The sequence below is a fragment of the Dendronephthya gigantea genome, unplaced genomic scaffold, assembly GCF_004324835.1.
Source record: "Dendronephthya gigantea isolate DGI-Jeju-01 unplaced genomic scaffold, DenGig_1.0 000000F, whole genome shotgun sequence".
Taxonomy (NCBI): domain Eukaryota; kingdom Metazoa; phylum Cnidaria; class Anthozoa; order Malacalcyonacea; family Nephtheidae; genus Dendronephthya; species Dendronephthya gigantea.
Genome location: NW_021163010.1, coordinates 421,540 through 439,384, shown reverse-complemented (window position 1 = coordinate 439,384; position 17,845 = coordinate 421,540). Strand labels below are relative to the sequence as shown.

Genomic DNA, 17,845 nt, shown 5'->3' with positions numbered 1-17,845 from the left:
CCATTATTCCCCCATTCCCTTATTCCCCCATTCCTGCATCCCTTTTTCCCCCATTCCCTTATCCCCCCATTCCCTAATCCCCCATTCCCTTATTCTCTTATTCCCCCATTCCCTTATTCCCCCATTCCCTTATTCTCTTATTCCCCCATTCCCTAATCCCCCCATTCCTTTATTCCCCCATTCCCTTATCCCCGCATTCCCTTATTCCCCCATTCCCTTATTCCCCCATTCCCTTATTCCCCCATCCTTATTCCCCATTCCCTTATTCCCCCATTCCCTTATACCCCCATTCCCTTATCCCTCCATTCCCTTATTCCCCCATTCCCTTATTCCCCCATTCCCTTATTCCCCCATTCCCGCATTCCCCCATTCCCGCAATCCCCCATTCCCTTATTCCCTTATTCCCCCATTCCCGCATTCCCGCATTCCCCCATTCCCGCATTCCCGCATTCCCGCATTCCCCCATTCCCGCATTCCCCCATTCCCGCATTCCCGCATTCCCCCATTCCCGCATTCCCGCATTCCCCCATTCCCGCATTCCCGCATTCCCGCATTCCCGCATTCCCGCATTCCCCATTCCCTATTTTAAAGATAGCCAATTATAAATGGTAATTGAATAAAATGCGTTTTTTTTAATATTAAATCAAATAAAACTGGCTGGTTGGCATGGTTGCGCATTACAGGATCAGTAATGCCAGGTGATTTTTAGAGAAAAGAAACGAATTTACTTATAATTACACTTAGAGTTTCGATATTTTAATTAATAAAATAAAGCTTAAAACATAATGGCTAAACGAAACAGATCATCTCAGATAAATAAAGTAGTTGGGAAAAATGCGCACCATTCAAGACCCCAAACTGGTCAGAAAGGCGATCTGAAAGAAAATAGTAGTGGAGTGAATTATTTTCGATCATTTTTTGTTGTTATTATTCTGGTATCTAGTTTTATCCTGATATGGAGGAATCAAAGTTTTGAAAGTGATGTCGGTAGTACACAGAACAACGAGGCAGTACACCAAGATCAAACTAAACCTGTCAAAAAACAAAATAGTGTTAAACAGATAAATCGAAAAGGTATCTAATTAATTTTTTAGCCAATAGACTCATTCAATGTGGTTAAAAAAAATTCCTGGTGTTTTAACTTCAGGGTTTCATCAAAACAATAAGCTAGTGTTTACACCACACTCAACTTTTTCATTTGCAAGCCACGCCTAAAATTGGTACCCTAACCCAATGTTATCACTACTTGGGCTAACCAATGCATTGGTCAGGTACCCATTTTAGAAGTGCTGGGCCAACAAATTGAGTTTGGTTGTATAAATAGGGCATAGTTTAAAACATTTGGAATACTACAGTGTTTTTGTTAACTTTTTTAGCCAAGAAAGAGCCAATCCATGAATTTGGTTCAGATGATTATAAAAACTTCAAGTCTCATATCCTGAACAGATTGCAAGTTAAGAAAATCAATGTTGCTGGAACAACAATCAAAATTAAGCAGTTGCACCATCATCACAAGGACACTACAGTTCAAGCCTATGTTTTAGAAAATTTCCTCAGCATTTATGAATGTGATGCATTGGCTGCTGCTCATGACAGCCATGTTGCTCAAACATCAAAACTTAACCCACTTCTTTGCTTTGATTCCATAAAAACATTTAGACAGAATCTAAAAGAAGTCAATCTAAAAATTCAGGTCAGCAACAATGATTTCCTACAAGGAACAACATGTATCAATGAAAGTTTATCCCAACTTGTGAGAAAACATGGCATGAAATGGAGTTATAGTACTTCTTTTTATCCGGGTGAAAGTAAATTTTCTCTTGAGTTGCACGATAGAATAAAACTGGCAACTGGCTTATCACCGGAAAATGGAGGAAAGTTTCAGATTACTTCGTATCCACAAAATGTTGGTAGGTATACACATTCATACTAGTTGTAACATATATGCAAATGCTCACACAGTACCAGAACTGCAACACTCGCTGACGAGTGGGGAACAACTCCCCTGCATGCTTTTCTAGTATCATCCTTTGCTCACTCGAATATATGATCATTAGAACCCCTTCCACCAACCTTCCTACCTGAACTATCTTGCTTTTATTTTATTTCTTCCTATGTGCTACGTACTACCATTAGATGACTGGCGCTAGTGATGTGATTAATATCAGCATAACGCAATTGCAAATATAAACTTTAGGTTACAAAAATCACACAGATTGTACAGTTGGTCAAGCAGATAAGCGAGATCGTTATGGGACTATATTAGTGTATTTGAAAGACGTGGCTAAGGGAGGTGAAACAGCATTTCCACAACTTGGTTTGAGTGTGACTCCAAAGAAAGGTCTGGCATTGGTGTGGAACAGTATGAGTAAAGATGGCAAGTGTGATCCAACCTCTATTCACAATGCTGCCGAAGTTATTAAAGGTCAAAAGTATATTTTACAAAGATGGTAAGAAGAAATTCCCGTTAACAATTTTTCCGACAAAGATATAAAATATTTGTTACAAATTCTCTAGGTACTATTATCAGAATTTTCCAAGTCTTGGAAAACGAATGACAGAACCACCACTCCCAAAACGAAAAGCTAACCAACCCAGAGTCTCGTGTGATCAGTATGAATTTGGTAGTTGTCGATGGTACGATGAATGGAATTATGATCATATTACAGAATATGTTAGAAATCAACATAAATATGTGTAACACAATCATAGCAAAAATCCGTAAATTAGTTATTCGTTGCTTAGGCCTTAGGCTTCTTATACAAAACCTTTTCCATGATGACCTTTTCATTGATTTGCATTGCCATCCAAATTACTGAAAAAAGCAATGGTAGTGGCATACCCCTATTCCCATTTGAAAATGGGTGGCACTTTAGCTAGACGAGTATGTCTCACGTCAGGACCACTCCCAAGCACGAATTGACGCCGTAGATGAGATGATAAAATGAAAGGCTCAAAAATTTCTAAAACCGTTTTCTACTAAGGGAACATGTTCTCGCCACGTGAAGTGAAAACCACCAACGTGACTCATTTCTACTTTTTATCAATCTGTTGGTGTTGGTGGTGGAGAACAAGCTCATGCATGAAAATAAAATATATGAAGACAAGATTATAATATGAAATCACACTGTATCAACCACGCGTGTTTTAATAAATAAGTTACATGATAATATACACGTTGATTTGACTTCCTTTTGCGCTATATAAGTATATATACTACATCTTTCCCCAAAATAAATATACTTGAGACTATATAATGTTTGCTAGTTCGCGCAAGCATGTATCCGGAAAGTATAGCTAGTGACATCACATCCACTGATCGCGGAATTTGACTGGATAAAGCGCACGATTGACAGAAAATTGATAGAGCAATCTCGTAGTCGTAGTCCCTGGCCTCCCCCACGTAGCTGAACAGCTAGAGAGGGTACAGCCGTACAGCACAATTTGTTTAAAAAACGCGACTTTAAAAGTACTGGAACTAGACAAAGACACTTCCACAGGATAACGGGGTTTCCTTGATGCATGCATGTTACCGTAGATTTAGTCGCCCCAACCGTGGCTTTTTTCACTAATGTCTAAAAGGGGGCTTTATCATCTGTAAATTCCTCAGTTTTGAGATCAGTGGCTGCAACTTGGTATAGGAAAATTACTAAAATAAACGGAAAGCTGTCGAAATTCGATTCTAAATGCGCGCGGTGCAACTAACGCACTAAAACTCTAGGTGTGTCTTGCGCTTATCTCGTTTACAGAACTATTATGTTCACTGGCTTGAAGCCTCGTTTCACTGTTTTTTTTGCCTGGAAAGAATAGACACGCCTACTGGTAAAGTTTTCTACGTGCAACATTTGGATCGAAAGACGGCTATTATTGTTAGCAGGACAACGGGGAATTCGCCAGGCAACAACTCTGCAACATTTGTAATTTAGAATGGAAATTCCGGATACATAAAAACATAAAAGCAATGTGGTGACGAACTATTTTTATACATTCTCCAATTAACCAAAATTTCTCCAAAAGCTAGTCGGAATATATTAATAAAACTGCCTAGATAATATGCCCTTCTTTAAAATGTGTTGGTTTTATTTTAGTAGATCAAAGAATGCACAATTAATAGTTGTTTCTAACCACGTCAATCATATATACATAGATTTCCGCCTATATACTATATATAATTATATATTGATATACAGTGTTCTTGAGCACAATATCAAATGTGACTATACTGTCCATACAATTACATTATATAACGTTGGAATAACTAGTAATTAAATTTCATAGAAATCGTTTAAAAACGAGAGTCTCGTTAAGATGCTTAAAGCATTGACTAAACATTACTTTAGAAGTGATTTTGTTAAAAACGCGTTTGAGACAGGTAGAAATTTATATGAAGTATAGAAAAAACCGTCAACAGTTGTGGAAAACAACCCAAGGTTGGCGTTGTCAGCCTTTGGATGTAAGTATAGGCTGTAAGAACAAGACTATCGACGTGAAAGCAACATACACTCCTAGCTACTGATATTATCGTAAATGATCGGATCGTGTAGGTAAAGTTTTACAAAAAACCCGAAATATCATCTCGTAGATTTTAGAAATGTGCTGTGTCTTGTAAGTGGACTTTTTTTCTTATTTTTGGATAGTAATAATCCAAGATCATTTTGGTCGTGTCAAATGCAATTCAAACAATAAATAAGGATTAACATCAATTGTTTGAACTGGATTTGAAGCGACCAAAACGCGACGTAAAAAAGGCCAAGGAATAACTCGTATATCATCATCATAATTATCAAGTGATGAATGCAAACTTCAATAGCTACCCTCGCTACAAATTCTATATTGATGAAAATAATGCGATGTCTCAACTAGTTTTAGAAAAATAAGATACTATATTTTCAATAGTTCTATTTTTCGTTCAATAAACTATACCTGGTAAACTGTAAACATTTTCGTTTGAGATTCAGCTAAGTGCAGCATGTATAATAAAACACAGGTGCCATTTTTTGGCAATTAGGTGCCATTTTTTGGCAATTTGTAGACATATAATGCCAACAATGGTTCCCAGGTTATGATGAAAAATGGCACATGCAGCGATGCTTTGCACGTTATAATAATAATACTTACAGTATACTTAACGATTTGGCTATCATCTTGCACCAACCTTACATATACTCTTCTTTCCAAACAGAAATGCCGCATAAGTGAAGAAAACTATCATTTTCACGTCTTCATTTCTTTTACCATGCATATCAGTGTATGCAAGAATGTTCTGCGGATGGTGGAGCAACTTTTGATGGTAAAGAAGTAAAGAAATGAAACGGAGATTGCTTGCTAAACTTGATGGTTCCCTTAGATTTATCTGGTCCAGACACACACATTGGGCTCTCGCTAGAACCAAAAGAAAGATCTTTTTAATATTTTAGTTTTTGTTAAACCTCTGTGAATCATCTTGAAATCATCATATAGTTTGTATTATTCAGAAGATGGACGGCAGTATAGTAGAACATTAGTGTATCTGGTAATATTTATATATGCATTTTAAATGTAATTCAAGTGATGTAAAAACATATGATATACCACAACTTACCCTACTTCATCAACATGCAAAGGAACTTTCTCAGCTCCATCTGGAGGCTCTCGGCAAAACAGATAAGAATTGTTTGGTTTTGGAGATGATGCATATTTAAAACCACTTGGAACATCAGGTGAACTACTTTCTCTTCCTCCAGCTGCGGTGCTTGGTGAATGAGTCTGACATGCATGATCAACCATGATACTGTGGTTTCCCTCATGATAATCCAAATATTCCCCTGAGGTCTGTGTGTTGGCATCAACACTGCTTGACAGAGGCCTGGGTATTGGTGCTCTATGCCCATCAGGTTGTTCATTCTAGTCAGAAATAAATTAATCATTGACCTTGCTTCTACCTGTATTATGTATCCAAATGTAGGCATTAGAAATCTGCAGTATTACTAGTATATACATACTTACAGGAGTTTTAAATACAGAATCATCTCCATCAGTAACAACCAAGCCTTGTATCTCAGAATTAAGGCCTTCCATGCTACATCTTCCAAGGGTAACAGGTTTAGGCCCTACAGGGATTGGCATGGATGAAGAGTGGGCAATAGCTGTATGATCTGCAGCAACTGGTGACTGTCTGTTCTGCTTTGTTCTTTGGCGATTTTGCCGGAACCTCTATGCTCAAAAATTTAAATAACATTGCTAAAAATGTTTCCTTAATTACAGAATGTTGATATAATTATATACCTCTTTAACGACATCTGGACTTCCCCATGACGCTGATCGTTGGTGTTTTGGTTGTTCTACTGTAGTACCACTACCATTTTCATCCCACGGTGCTGTCTACAATTAGTTGGTATTATTATTAGCCAACACTACCAATTGTTTACACTTGATATCAAGATTACTTCAAAATAACTGATTATATCAAGGTTCCAGGCTGCTTCTTCAAGGTTCCAGGCAGCATTAATTGTTGTTGGCAAAACAGGCAAAGTTCATTTCAAAATTAAAATGGCCTAAATTTTGCATTTTTTGGTATTTCTGAACCAAAACTATTTCTGAAACAAATTATACATAGTAGTAATCTGATATGTAATTGAATTGGGAGAATAAATGTATATACTGGAGTAATCACCTTTCATTTTGTATTCACATCTTATCATGTACATGTACAGCTCCAGAAAATGCACAATCTATTGATTGTGATTAATTTGCATCATTATTTAATAGGCAATTTAAAATGTTTATTATAAACTAGTGCATGTCATCCTTCAATTAACAACCAAAATAATTAATAGATATTGACTGAACGATGAAACAAAAACTATCAAAATCACATCATCTTAACTGGGCAAAACTATTTTGAAACAAATCTTGAAATCACATTTCTCCTTTGGTTCCTCATTATTCTTACAAGTATAGGCAAGGAGAAAAAAGTTAAAAGCCCATTCACACAAAAATCAAAACCTCCACTTGTACAGAGCAGCTTGACATTTGTCAGCAAGCTGGATTCCTCTTAGCCAAACCATAAGTAGTATTGACTCTGCGAACATTTCTGGCATTACCTGCTTTGCTTCATCTCAATAAAATGGATGCCTCAGTTTTGAAGAAATTATGAATTTTTGCTCTGTAACTACCCCCTGCCCCCTTTCATCAATCCCCATTGCAAAATAATATCACACACATGGACTAGCTATATAAAGGTTAACATTAGTCAAATTGTCTTGAACTGTCCCAAATTAAGAGAAATAGCCCAAGGGGAACAATAAAGCAGATGAACAACTCAATGAAATTTACTAAGTACTAATGCAGTTCCAAATGAAAAATGTAACTACGAGAACAATAATATGATCTCTTTCTCGATCTATTTAACTCCGGATTACCAGACACTATGCATACTTCATCCTTGGTAGAATTCAAAACATAAGGCATAATGTATAAATAGCAAAAAAATCAAATACTTTTTTGCTGTTGTCAACACGAAGTCGAGATATCATGAGGCCCAAGGACAATGATGTATAAAACAGAACAGAAAAACTCTTTCTCACAAGGATTTTCTACTATAAAAATACAGAGCTTTTTAACGGAAAAACCTAGTGGATAAGATGTACACAAGAGTATAACAAATAAATCACCTGAGTTTCTTTGCACACCATTGCTGCGGGGAAACCAACTGGTATTTCACCGCGAGGCCATTGAGAGCTCATATAGTTTCCCGATAATGTATCGAGTGAGGATGTTCTACGAATGGCTGGCCCACCAGACTTCGGTCTTTCAACTACAAGACCAAAGTTATATTTAAAGACCCTTATCAGTTCTACAACAATAAGATGTACTTTACTTGGTCTTGGCCCATGTAGAGTATTCCTGAAGACTTGTAGTAAAGACAAATTGTCTCCAATAAATACAATAAAATCGTCATGGATTCATGGTAAATTTCCCAAATCCACATCTTGGAAATGGACTAAAAATTAGAAAAATATTACCTTTCGAACCAAATGATAGTAAACTGGGTGAAGTTGGACTTCGGCGATTCTCAGGTGAAGTTCGAATTTCAGGCGAGCTTCGTCTTGTTGCTTTGAGAGGGCCTTCGTTATGAACGGGAGAAGACGCCGGACTTTGTCGTCTTAAGAATGTTCCTCTGGGAGGACTTGGATTTCTTTTTGTACTTAATGAGAATGGCATTGTAGCCCTCATAGGTTGTGGCTTGGTAGAGCTGGATGGAGAAGCATTGCGTCTTGGTCTTTGAGTCCCTTGCGAAGCCATGTTGTTTCAGGACGATTCGGGCAGGATGGAGTGTTTTCAGCCTAGCAGTGTACACGAATGAAATAATATTTGGCCAAAACACACACAAAAACTGTTTCTACGTATGAAAAGATGGAAACTGAGAAACAAAATACTACGGACAGAAAGAAACCCTAATGCAGCGAAATTTATTGTTTCCTCTTTACGGCCTTGTCCTATTACGCTCACACGGGCAAGAATGGAGCAATATGATTGGTTGCTTTGTGACATTAATTTGGTGCTAACTGGGGAGATTTTTAAAATCCATCATTCAAAAAACTTGTACTGTGTTGCATTGTAAAATATTAGTGAATAAACAGACAAAAAAACACTGTCAATGATTCTAGAAGCAGGTAAATAAAGACGGGACGCTATTTCTCGACTTTGTATACGAAAAGAATAACATTGTTTATTGGACGCACGCTAATATTTGTTTCTGCATTAATGAGCGTCCGGTTATAATTCATTAACTTGCGTGACATAACCTACGCTAAAAAAAACGCAGCAATCATGCTAATGCTTCCATTGATGTGGACAGACAGATTAGCATCTGTGTCTTCAGACACATTTTTTCATTTTTTTGATTTCGATGCTCTAGCTATCTTCCGGAAAATGAAGTGGAATATGAAATAGTATTTGTCTTTCTTTGTCTTTGTTCTTCTCTATTTGAACACAGCACGAGTTGCCCAAAGGCAATACGTAGTTTGTATGATTTGCATAGTTTATTAATTTTTTTACGTTCATGGAGTGACGGTCAAGCTGGACGGTAAAACTAGGCATATCTGATATCTCTCATTGATGACATCTAATTATAAAACTGCTGAGTAATACTAATAAATAACAGGGAATGAGGGAAAGGCCTCTTAACGTTTATGAAAATAGGCTATAGCACGTTCTCAAGTGGTCACGAGATGACGAGCTAAAGCCTGAAAGTCATCCTCTTTTTAAATAGCGTGCAATGTTTACTGTCTAGGGCATGGACATTTGGTAAAAACATTAGCTAAAAGTTTTTCAGTTCTATTCAGTGACAGTGTGGGATACCCTGTCCTGGTAATGAGGTTGTTTCGGTGTGAAGATGTCACGTTTTTCTTCCTCATTTTATCAACAGATTAAAATGAAAAAAAATTGCAAGTCCAAACGTAAAATTAAAGCGAAGTCCTTTGATCTCAACACGACCTGTGGGAATCTGCTGCAACGAAAACGCTCAGGGTTGACAAATATAGTTAAGTCACAGTGTAGTGAAAATAAAATCGCTGGCTGACGCATGATGGGACGTTGAAATCATTCATCGTCTTCCCATTACTTCCTGCGCGTTGAAAGGGACGTAGGACGCTCGAGGGAAGTGAAAACCAGTGGTGAAAACATGCCATAAAGCCTGGAAAGCTTCAAAAGAAATGCATGTAATTTGATAAATATTTGAAATTTAAATGAAAATGTTCTATATTAGTAATGGAATCACTGGAACTCAATATAGAGCCACGGGGATGCTAACAGTGATGGGGAACTTAATCATGTAGGACGGAAACACGACGAACGGCATTTATCAGTACAATGGTTCATCAAAAAAGAAATGAATAATTAAACACCTATGGACGTTACCATGCTCTGTTTACTGTAAACTTCTGGTTTTTACGTCTTGTGTAAAACCGTGCATATCAAGACGCAGGGAGTGCTACTTCAAGTTGGGTATCATACAGTTGTTTCCGAACATGAACCCAATGCTTCCAACGTCTTATACGGTTATACCTCATTAAACAATAACTCTTTGCTATAACATTTATCAATAAAGAGTTTGTTTCAGCCGCGTTGCTGACCTACATGCGGTCTCTCAGTGAAATCACAGTGACATATGTTTATTTATATCGATGAAAAGAAATATGACTGAACTTACATGGAGAATCCGTAACAACACTTTACTAATTCAATTTTTCAACACACATTTGCCATGAACAACCATATGAAATCACCAAAATACTCTTTAGAATGGTATAATTGGTTCTTAGTACAGCCTCGTACCCAGGCGCTTTAATTGTAAAATATATAACGTTGCATTCAGTTATATATACGTTCTATATTTTACTAAAGCGCCTGGGTACGAGGCTGTTTAAGTACGTTTCTAGAAAATGGCGAAAAATGCGCCCGTCTCATGAGACCAGTGCATGAGACGCATTTAATGACAGTAGGTGACAGGTAATGATAGTAGGTGACAGGTAATGATAGTAGGTGACAGGTAATGATAGTAGGTGACAGGTAATGACAGTGCGTCTCATCAATGCGTCTCATCATCTTAAATGCAAAAATGCAAACAACTCTACATAGTAACAAATACTCAACATATAATAAATGCTCTAAATATACTCAAATTAAATGCCAAGCGTCCTAAATGTACTCCTAAACCCCTCTATAAGATAAAAGCTAGACAGGTACTTTGTCCTTTTGTGAGTTTTAAGCAAACATACTCTCGGAGTGTCCCTCGCTCGCCCTCGCAGCCGGGAGACTGATGCAAACAAAGTGCACGAGAGAATGGCTGAATTTGTAGTCATATTGACTGATTATCTTTCATCAATTTATTAGTAATATTTTAAATTATCTGACTGAAGTCGTATTTCAATTTAGTGCAAAAATCGTAGTGGTGGATCATTCTAGCTTTGAATTACATGTAGTCCAGCCAAGTTCAACATTATCTGGGCCGGCGCGTCCTACCTAAGTAAAAATATATGTGAAATACTGTGAAATAACAATACTGTGAAAATATTTAGAGTTAAAACAAAATTTCCGTAATCATTGTCATTTTCTCCGTCCATGGTCAAGCCCAGATATGAGACACGGGAAAGTAAAGGTTTTTGTGCACTGTTTGAGTGGCACGCATTCACGTTGTCGTTGAAGTTATATTTGAGATCGTTTGCTAAGTAACAGTGCAAATCTGAAAATTACCATTTTAATATAAGTTAGCTGTGCTAACTACTTGTTTTTTATCTTGAAGCTGGATTTTTGTGGTTTCTGATAGGCAGTAAATTCTCCTTAATATGGCCTACGATGACATCCGGTTGGGTCACCAGGCGAAAACCACTCAGGCACGCAGTTACAACAAAAAATTTCATTGATGAGATTTGGCACGCGGTATGTTTTGGGGGCTCATTTCTGCTGAATTGAAATATTGAACGTTATCTATGGGTAAAGTGAACCTATCACGATCACGACAGAGTTTCCTCTGTGCCAATGCCAAGGATATTCTCTTCTGTATGTGGCCTCTGATGGCCTCGGCCTCAAGAGTTTGCTTCAGGCCAGTTCGACATGTAGGTCGACTTTGACGCCTCTAGTTCGTGGGTTCTAGTTCGTCAGTTTTCATTCAGCCTACCCCATTCTCTATAAATTTATATTTATCTATTTTTAAGTGAGTCTGTCTGCGTTCCGAGATTACCGCTACACTCTTTCATTATTTGAACACATTCGTCCGAAATGAATTTTACACAACTAATTCAATAACAATTAAACTACGAATGGTCTTATTATCGTCAATTCAAGTTACAACACCTTCCCAACATAACAGTTAGTGTTGAAATACGTGTATAATAGTGATTAATCTGCGAACAGGATTATTAAAATAACGAGAATAACAAACAGAATTAAACATTTGCGCTAACAGTGATAATACAGTCCTACAGATATTGTTTAACTTGTAATTAAATCATTCATATTAGTAGTGCAGTGAAGGGAGGCCCAAGCCCCCTTTGCTAAATTTCAGGGTGAGCAACAGAAATTTATCTCATTTACACACCCCGTAGTCATGTACTTGCTGCAGAGAAAATCACAGTTCTTCTGTCAGGTAGTAACTTTGATGGCAACCCTATTATATTTTACTTCATTCATTTCTGATTAGTTATCATTTTCCTACACCTGTGTCATTAAGTATAGATATTTCTGTACTAAAGTTGTAATTGAGTAAGTCAAGATCGAGATATTCACGTTTATTTAGAGAGAACCTTTGGCATGATTCAATAGTTCTTAACAATGCAGATATCTGCATTGGAATATCTGCAACACTTGAAGATGGCACAGATGATTGAGAGCTCCGACAACTTGGTGTGTCTCCAGTTTGGCTTAATTTGTCTGTGTCAAATGATTTTAATAGAAATATATATTGAATAATATTGAAATTCAGATTTCCCCAGGGAATGATGGGGAGATGTTGGGCATCATCAAATGCAGAAAACCTTTTTTTAAAGTTTGATTGGCTCTGCACACCATTCTTTATACTGAATCCTAATTAAGATTTAGCACTTCACTTGATGTGGGATAATTCAGTTTTTCTAATGGGTATTAATTTTGAGGAAAATCATAATCACACTTGTCATCTACTTCTGTAACTCAGAGATTGTATACATGACTATACATGTGTCTGATTTCCACTCAAAATTAAAACTCTTTAAATAACCCTTTCCAAAACTCCTCATACCTGTTGTAGATTGTTGAATTGGAGAAGTTTCATTCTAAAAAGTGAAAAATGTTTAGTTTATATCCATTCTGGACACTCACTAACATGACATCACAGAGTATGACTTTTATTTTTGTAGGGGTTCAACAACCACAGTATTTCAAATTAAAACATCCGACAGTAGTCACAGCTGAGTCTGCTGACAGCCTTATAAAAGTCCGAATACACTTATTTATTCTGTGTAATATAGTCTTAGATATAAAAAGTATACCTCAGTAAATCTTTCTGGATCTTGCTGTTCTTCGGATTTGACTAAAACAAATCCATTTTCATCGACATAATCTGCCTCATCTCCCTCATCGTCATTCACATACAATGAAGAATTTTTCTTACCATATATCAAATTATATATAAATGCGTTCATTGTGTTTTAAAGATAGTATTAAAGGCTGCAAATTTGATAGTCATTTCACCGATGACCATGATCGTCACTGCTCGTCAATGTTACTTTCCATCCGCCAAATTGACGTGCCAGCAACTTTTTCACGTTCGAAGAAGTGTGAAATTGTATAATTTTGCAATTTGCAACTGAGTCTAGGCGATGTTGGCGACGTAGAAACTCGCAAAGTAAAAACAAGAGAAGTTGGGTATTGATATAAATTGCGTAAGGTCATTTTAGTGAATGAAATAAGAGGAAGCTAAATGACGCAGCAAACAGCATACGTATGATAAATTGTCTAAATTGATAATTTCCCCTCTTTTTTAAATCGTCGGTAAATTGATACAAAACTCGGTGTTTGAACTTACTAAGGCAGCGAGTGACTTGGATTTATGATTGATGGCACAAATAATAAAAAGCAACCCTCTAATTCCCTCTTATTAGTTATTACTCTCTTCTCTCTTATAAGATTTTCTTGCGTCCTGGCACTAGTTTCAATTTTGGCGCGAAAGACCACCATGTTTCCATGATTCCGCGGGAAGGTGCCAATTGCCAAATTTCTCGAATAAAACAAATCGAATTCGCACGATGAGCAGTGTACCTAGAATAAACGCTTCTATGTTATCAGAAAATGTGGGGAAAATGGTGTGTTTAGTTGGAAAAATTGTACAGGTTTGGTAACATATGTATTTGTATGTTAAAATTTTATTGAAAAATATAAACGGGTATATTTTTTATGAAATTTATATCCAGGTCAACCCAACTGGTGATAAGTTGCAACTTTTGTCATGTGATCAACAAAAAGTCGATATCTCATTGAGGGAAAAGGTAAGGGTATGTTATATGTCATGCCCCACCAACCTGTGGACCCTACGAATAATATATAGCCTTCATTATATTCCATATTTACCCACTTTTTTGTCTGTGGGCTTGCTGTATTATTTTAACTCTAGACATCTTCAACTTGCATTCATAGTTTGCCTGATGATAAATCTAACCTTATGCTGTGAATATTGTTGTTGATAGGTGCATGTGATCAAGGCTATGTTGCCATTTGTTCTGAACCATGAATCCCAGTGCTTGGTGGGTTTATGGTTGGGCAAAATAAAGTATAATAGCGGTGCCAAGCAGTACCATAAATATACTGCTTAAACAGTACAATATTGGAAAGTGTGCAAATTACAAACCTATGATTTTGTGCAACAAATTTTAGTATGAAGAAAGGCCAGGAGAATGTATTCAAATAATTGGCACAATTAAACCAGACTTAAGCGTGGTAGCTGAGAAATATCTTAATTTTGCTGGCACAGATTTTGGTAAGTAAAGAAAAGGTACCTCTCAACTTTGTTGATAAAGAAAGGCAAAATAGGATCAACATTAGTTCCTTTGACTTGACCACTAAGCCAACAAATAACTTTTTTCTTCTAGATTATGAATTGTACAACAGTTTAATCACTAACTTTTTGCCAAAGTTCCCTGACCTTTTTCAAATACAAGATTCAGTCTCAACAAACGAGGAAATGGATGAATGGGAATGATGACTGGCACCAAGAACATACCAATTGTAAATGATTTAAATAATCTCTAAGACTGCTGTTAAAACACAATACAAATGTAAATTTAACTCTAAAGACTGTATATGTACATCTTTTCAATAAAAATATTGGATTGTGCTTGACTTTAGTTTGCGTCTACAACGGAACAATTATAGAATACCCTGCCAATCCAACTCTTAGGCCTGTGTTAGTCGCGTCGAATGCAATTCAAACAATAGATAATGAGATGATAAACCTCATTAAACTTCATTATCATCTCATTATCTATTGTTTGAATTGCATTCGACGCGACTAAAATGCGACGTCTAACACAGGCCTTAACAGTGAATGCCATATAGTCTTATAGATAAAATGTACCTCGTTTTATGTTTCCTAATGCATGCATTGGACCTCCAGAGAACAAGAATAAACACTATTTTTAAAGAACGGGGCAGGTCCATTCTCTAAAATCGGACGAATCTGCCAAACTCCAACCTGTATGGATGAAATTACATTGTCGCATTTTGGTCGCGTCGAATGCAATTCATTCAATTGATAATGAGATGCTAAACGAAGCTTAATGAGGTTTATCATCTCATTATCTATTGTTTGAATTGCATTCGACGGGACAAAAATGCGACGTATAACTAGGCCTTACATAAAGGGTGTCTCAACAAAAACGCAACCACTTAAATATGCAAGATTATTAATATTGTTCGGGTTTGCACCACAGTTCAGCTAAAATGACTTTTAGCATTTTAAATGAAGGATTAAGAGCCATTTTCAATTCCCAGAGGTGCTTATCTATTGTGCTTTAGAGCTGTATTAATGTCTTGCATATTTAAGTGGTTGCGTTTTTTTGAGACACCCTGTAGTCTTTTACCGCAAAGTGTCATCGATGCATAAAGTGCATTATCCGTTGAATGTCGCGGAACACAAACAATCGATGGTTGTTGGGACCTGATGAAATAAGGAGAGTGGCGTGGGAGGTTAGTTTGAGGTGATAAAAGGTGGTTGATTCAGGAAGAAATTCAGAATATGGTGGTAGTCAAGAGGAAAGGAGGATCTCGAGAAGAAGTGTAGAGGAAAGTTGGAAGAATTTTCTTTGCCATCTTTGGTAATCAGGTACATGGTCATGATTGGTGTAAAGAATCTTTTTTGATCAAATGATCTTAGCAAATTAATTCATCGCCGTGCTTGAATATCAAGAAGGCATTAGAGACCGGAGGCATATTTTTGCTGATTTTCACTGCTATATCTTGTATATTTCGATTCAAAGTGCCAAATGCAAGTGAGCTGTTAACTTGATTTTGCCTTTCCTTTCTTATTTCATGTTAGAACGAAGTACGGCGAAGAAAAATGGTCAAAGCATTTGCGACGAAACACAAACGCTTGCTTGCAGCAAATAATAGGTATTGTTCTAACTTCTGTTCGTTCTAAATAATAGGTATTGTTCTGTTTGTAAATCAGTGTACAGGGTGGGCAAAACGAGAATAATTTAATCGAACTTTTCGGGGACTTTATCCTAAATTTTCCCAAGAAATAGCCCAAACATTTCCGGCTTTCACAATGCGTTTTTTCGGATACGGTTGTCGTATCGTAATACTCGGCGCTTCATGTTAGTTACAACAGCTAAACATTGTTTTGTACGCGGAGGTTCAAACTGAAATTGAACGCCTATAATTATCCTATTGTAGTCTATGTATCTATACTTTGTGGCTAAACTTCACTTATGCTGAGCCATTTCAACCTGTTTACTGCACCACATAGTTCAATGTTCGGATCTTCTCTGCTGTGCCCAAAGTATCAGGCTTATTGCGATGTATTGTTCCGTGCTTTCCCTGTCAAAAATACCTTGCGTTTATTGTGATTTTATGGAATTTGGAAAGTCCATTGACTCGGAAAGCCAAAAGTCATTTTAACTAGGCTTTATAGTTTATATGCCCATGGATTTTTTGTTTTACCGAGATTTTCTTTTTTAGAATGAAAGAAACGTCGTTGTCAAAAGATGTCGGACCTGCCTTGGGACATTTAGGCACGCAAATACAAAACTCGATTTCGATGAAAATATGCATGAGTAAAATATGCATGGGATTTGGCTTTTTTGGCTGAGATATACTGAACACTCTTCTGTTTACCTCCTTGATTTTCAACTTTTCGGATTGCGGTTTTTGCATGACATGAGTCTGGTCGTGTCAAGCGCATGCGGAGTTAATACAAGTGATTCTGGGGCCCCAATCACTTGTATTTTCTCCATCTTGAACGACAATAGTCCGGAACAAAAATATCACTCACAGAGCGCCTAAAGCATAAAAATGCATGAAAATTGTATTTCTAGAAGGAGATAATAGTCGAGTGTTTTAGCTTTCTCGGTACCACGAAAAAAACGCGGCGAAGCAATAATGAATATTTCCTACAAAAACGTGCATGACAATTTGTATTCGCGTGTGTAATGCGAAGGCCTTGGACGAGTGGCGTTGGAGATGTGGAAGGTGTGCAATCGAGTTTGTGTGATCATTTTATCCTGAACGCTTAATGCATCAGTGACGTGTTGGAAATTATTTATATAATATTTGCCATCTATGTGAAGGATCGTCGCAGGATCAGATGTTGAAGGATCGTCGCACGGTCGCAGGATCAGATGTTGAAGGATCGTCGCAGGATCAGATGATGGAGGATCGTTGCAGGATCAGATGATGAACGAACGTCGCAGGATCGGTGGCACGAAACGGGTGTACAAGTGGAGGCTAGACGAGGTACATAATTGTAAATTTACTAATTACAGTAATGCATGATTAATTTGTATGTGCATGTCGGATTGATTCCTGCTGGTGGTCTAACCTAGTATATTCACACATCAAGTGACATTCTACCCTTTTCGACAATGCATGCATGATAACAGGCTATTCAGGAAATTTCTCACAGCTCTTTTGAGAGCGTTTTCGAGGTTTCTCGATGAAACATTCCCACTTGTCACTTGTGTGTGAATTATGGTGGTCTTAAAGCTGCGAAAGATGCATGGCTTTAAAACGTTAATGAAAGTAACGAAATGCAATTAACATGGTCGACGGCGACGCGCACGCAACGAAAGAAAAGATCGAATTCGTATTAGCCTAATTTTAGATTAATACGAAG

At 37.2% G+C, this 17,845-nt stretch overlaps 3 protein-coding genes across 6 annotated transcripts; 2 read left to right on the top strand and 1 right to left on the bottom strand.

Moving 5' to 3' along the window:
- Positions 1-653: 653 nt before the first annotated feature.
- On the top strand, positions 654-3,145 carry LOC114528646 (prolyl 4-hydroxylase 2-like). 2 transcript variants are annotated; one of them, XM_028550431.1, is made up of 5 exons: positions 654-698; positions 944-1,074; positions 1,377-1,910; positions 2,198-2,450; positions 2,518-3,145. In XM_028550431.1, exons 1-5 carry the CDS (start codon positions 667-669, stop codon positions 2,699-2,701), a joined length of 1,134 nt encoding a protein of 377 aa, XP_028406232.1. In that variant the 5' UTR covers positions 654-666; the 3' UTR covers positions 2,702-3,145. The 2 variants fall into 2 exon arrangements, with proteins under 2 accessions (XP_028406232.1, XP_028406157.1); XM_028550356.1 differs by having other exon boundaries at positions 662-1,074.
- Positions 3,146-3,438: 293 nt separating this feature from the next.
- Positions 3,439-13,282, bottom strand: LOC114528796 (glucocorticoid-induced transcript 1 protein-like). Of its 2 annotated transcripts, none has more exons than XM_028550545.1 (8): positions 13,008-13,282; positions 12,758-12,791; positions 8,004-12,411; positions 7,653-7,795; positions 6,265-6,360; positions 5,986-6,192; positions 5,582-5,883; positions 3,439-5,382 (listed from the first exon to the last, which is right to left on the bottom strand). In XM_028550545.1, the coding sequence occupies exons 3-8, from the start codon at positions 8,281-8,283 to the stop codon at positions 5,244-5,246; spliced, it is 1,167 nt and encodes a 388-aa protein (XP_028406346.1). In that variant the 5' UTR covers positions 8,284-12,411; positions 12,758-12,791; positions 13,008-13,282; the 3' UTR covers positions 3,439-5,243. The 2 variants fall into 2 exon arrangements, with proteins under 2 accessions (XP_028406346.1, XP_028406420.1); XM_028550619.1 differs by having other exon boundaries at positions 8,004-8,324.
- A 396-nt stretch (positions 13,283-13,678) lies between these two features.
- Positions 13,679-14,778, top strand: LOC114520893 (replication protein A 14 kDa subunit-like). Of its 2 annotated transcripts, none has more exons than XM_028541248.1 (4): positions 13,679-13,820; positions 13,929-14,003; positions 14,389-14,491; positions 14,604-14,778. In XM_028541248.1, exons 1-4 carry the CDS (start codon positions 13,764-13,766, stop codon positions 14,711-14,713), a joined length of 345 nt encoding a protein of 114 aa, XP_028397049.1. In that variant the 5' UTR covers positions 13,679-13,763; the 3' UTR covers positions 14,714-14,778. The 2 variants fall into 2 exon arrangements, with proteins under 2 accessions (XP_028397049.1, XP_028397042.1); XM_028541241.1 differs by having other exon boundaries at positions 13,679-13,847.
- Positions 14,779-17,845: the final 3,067 nt, after the last annotated feature.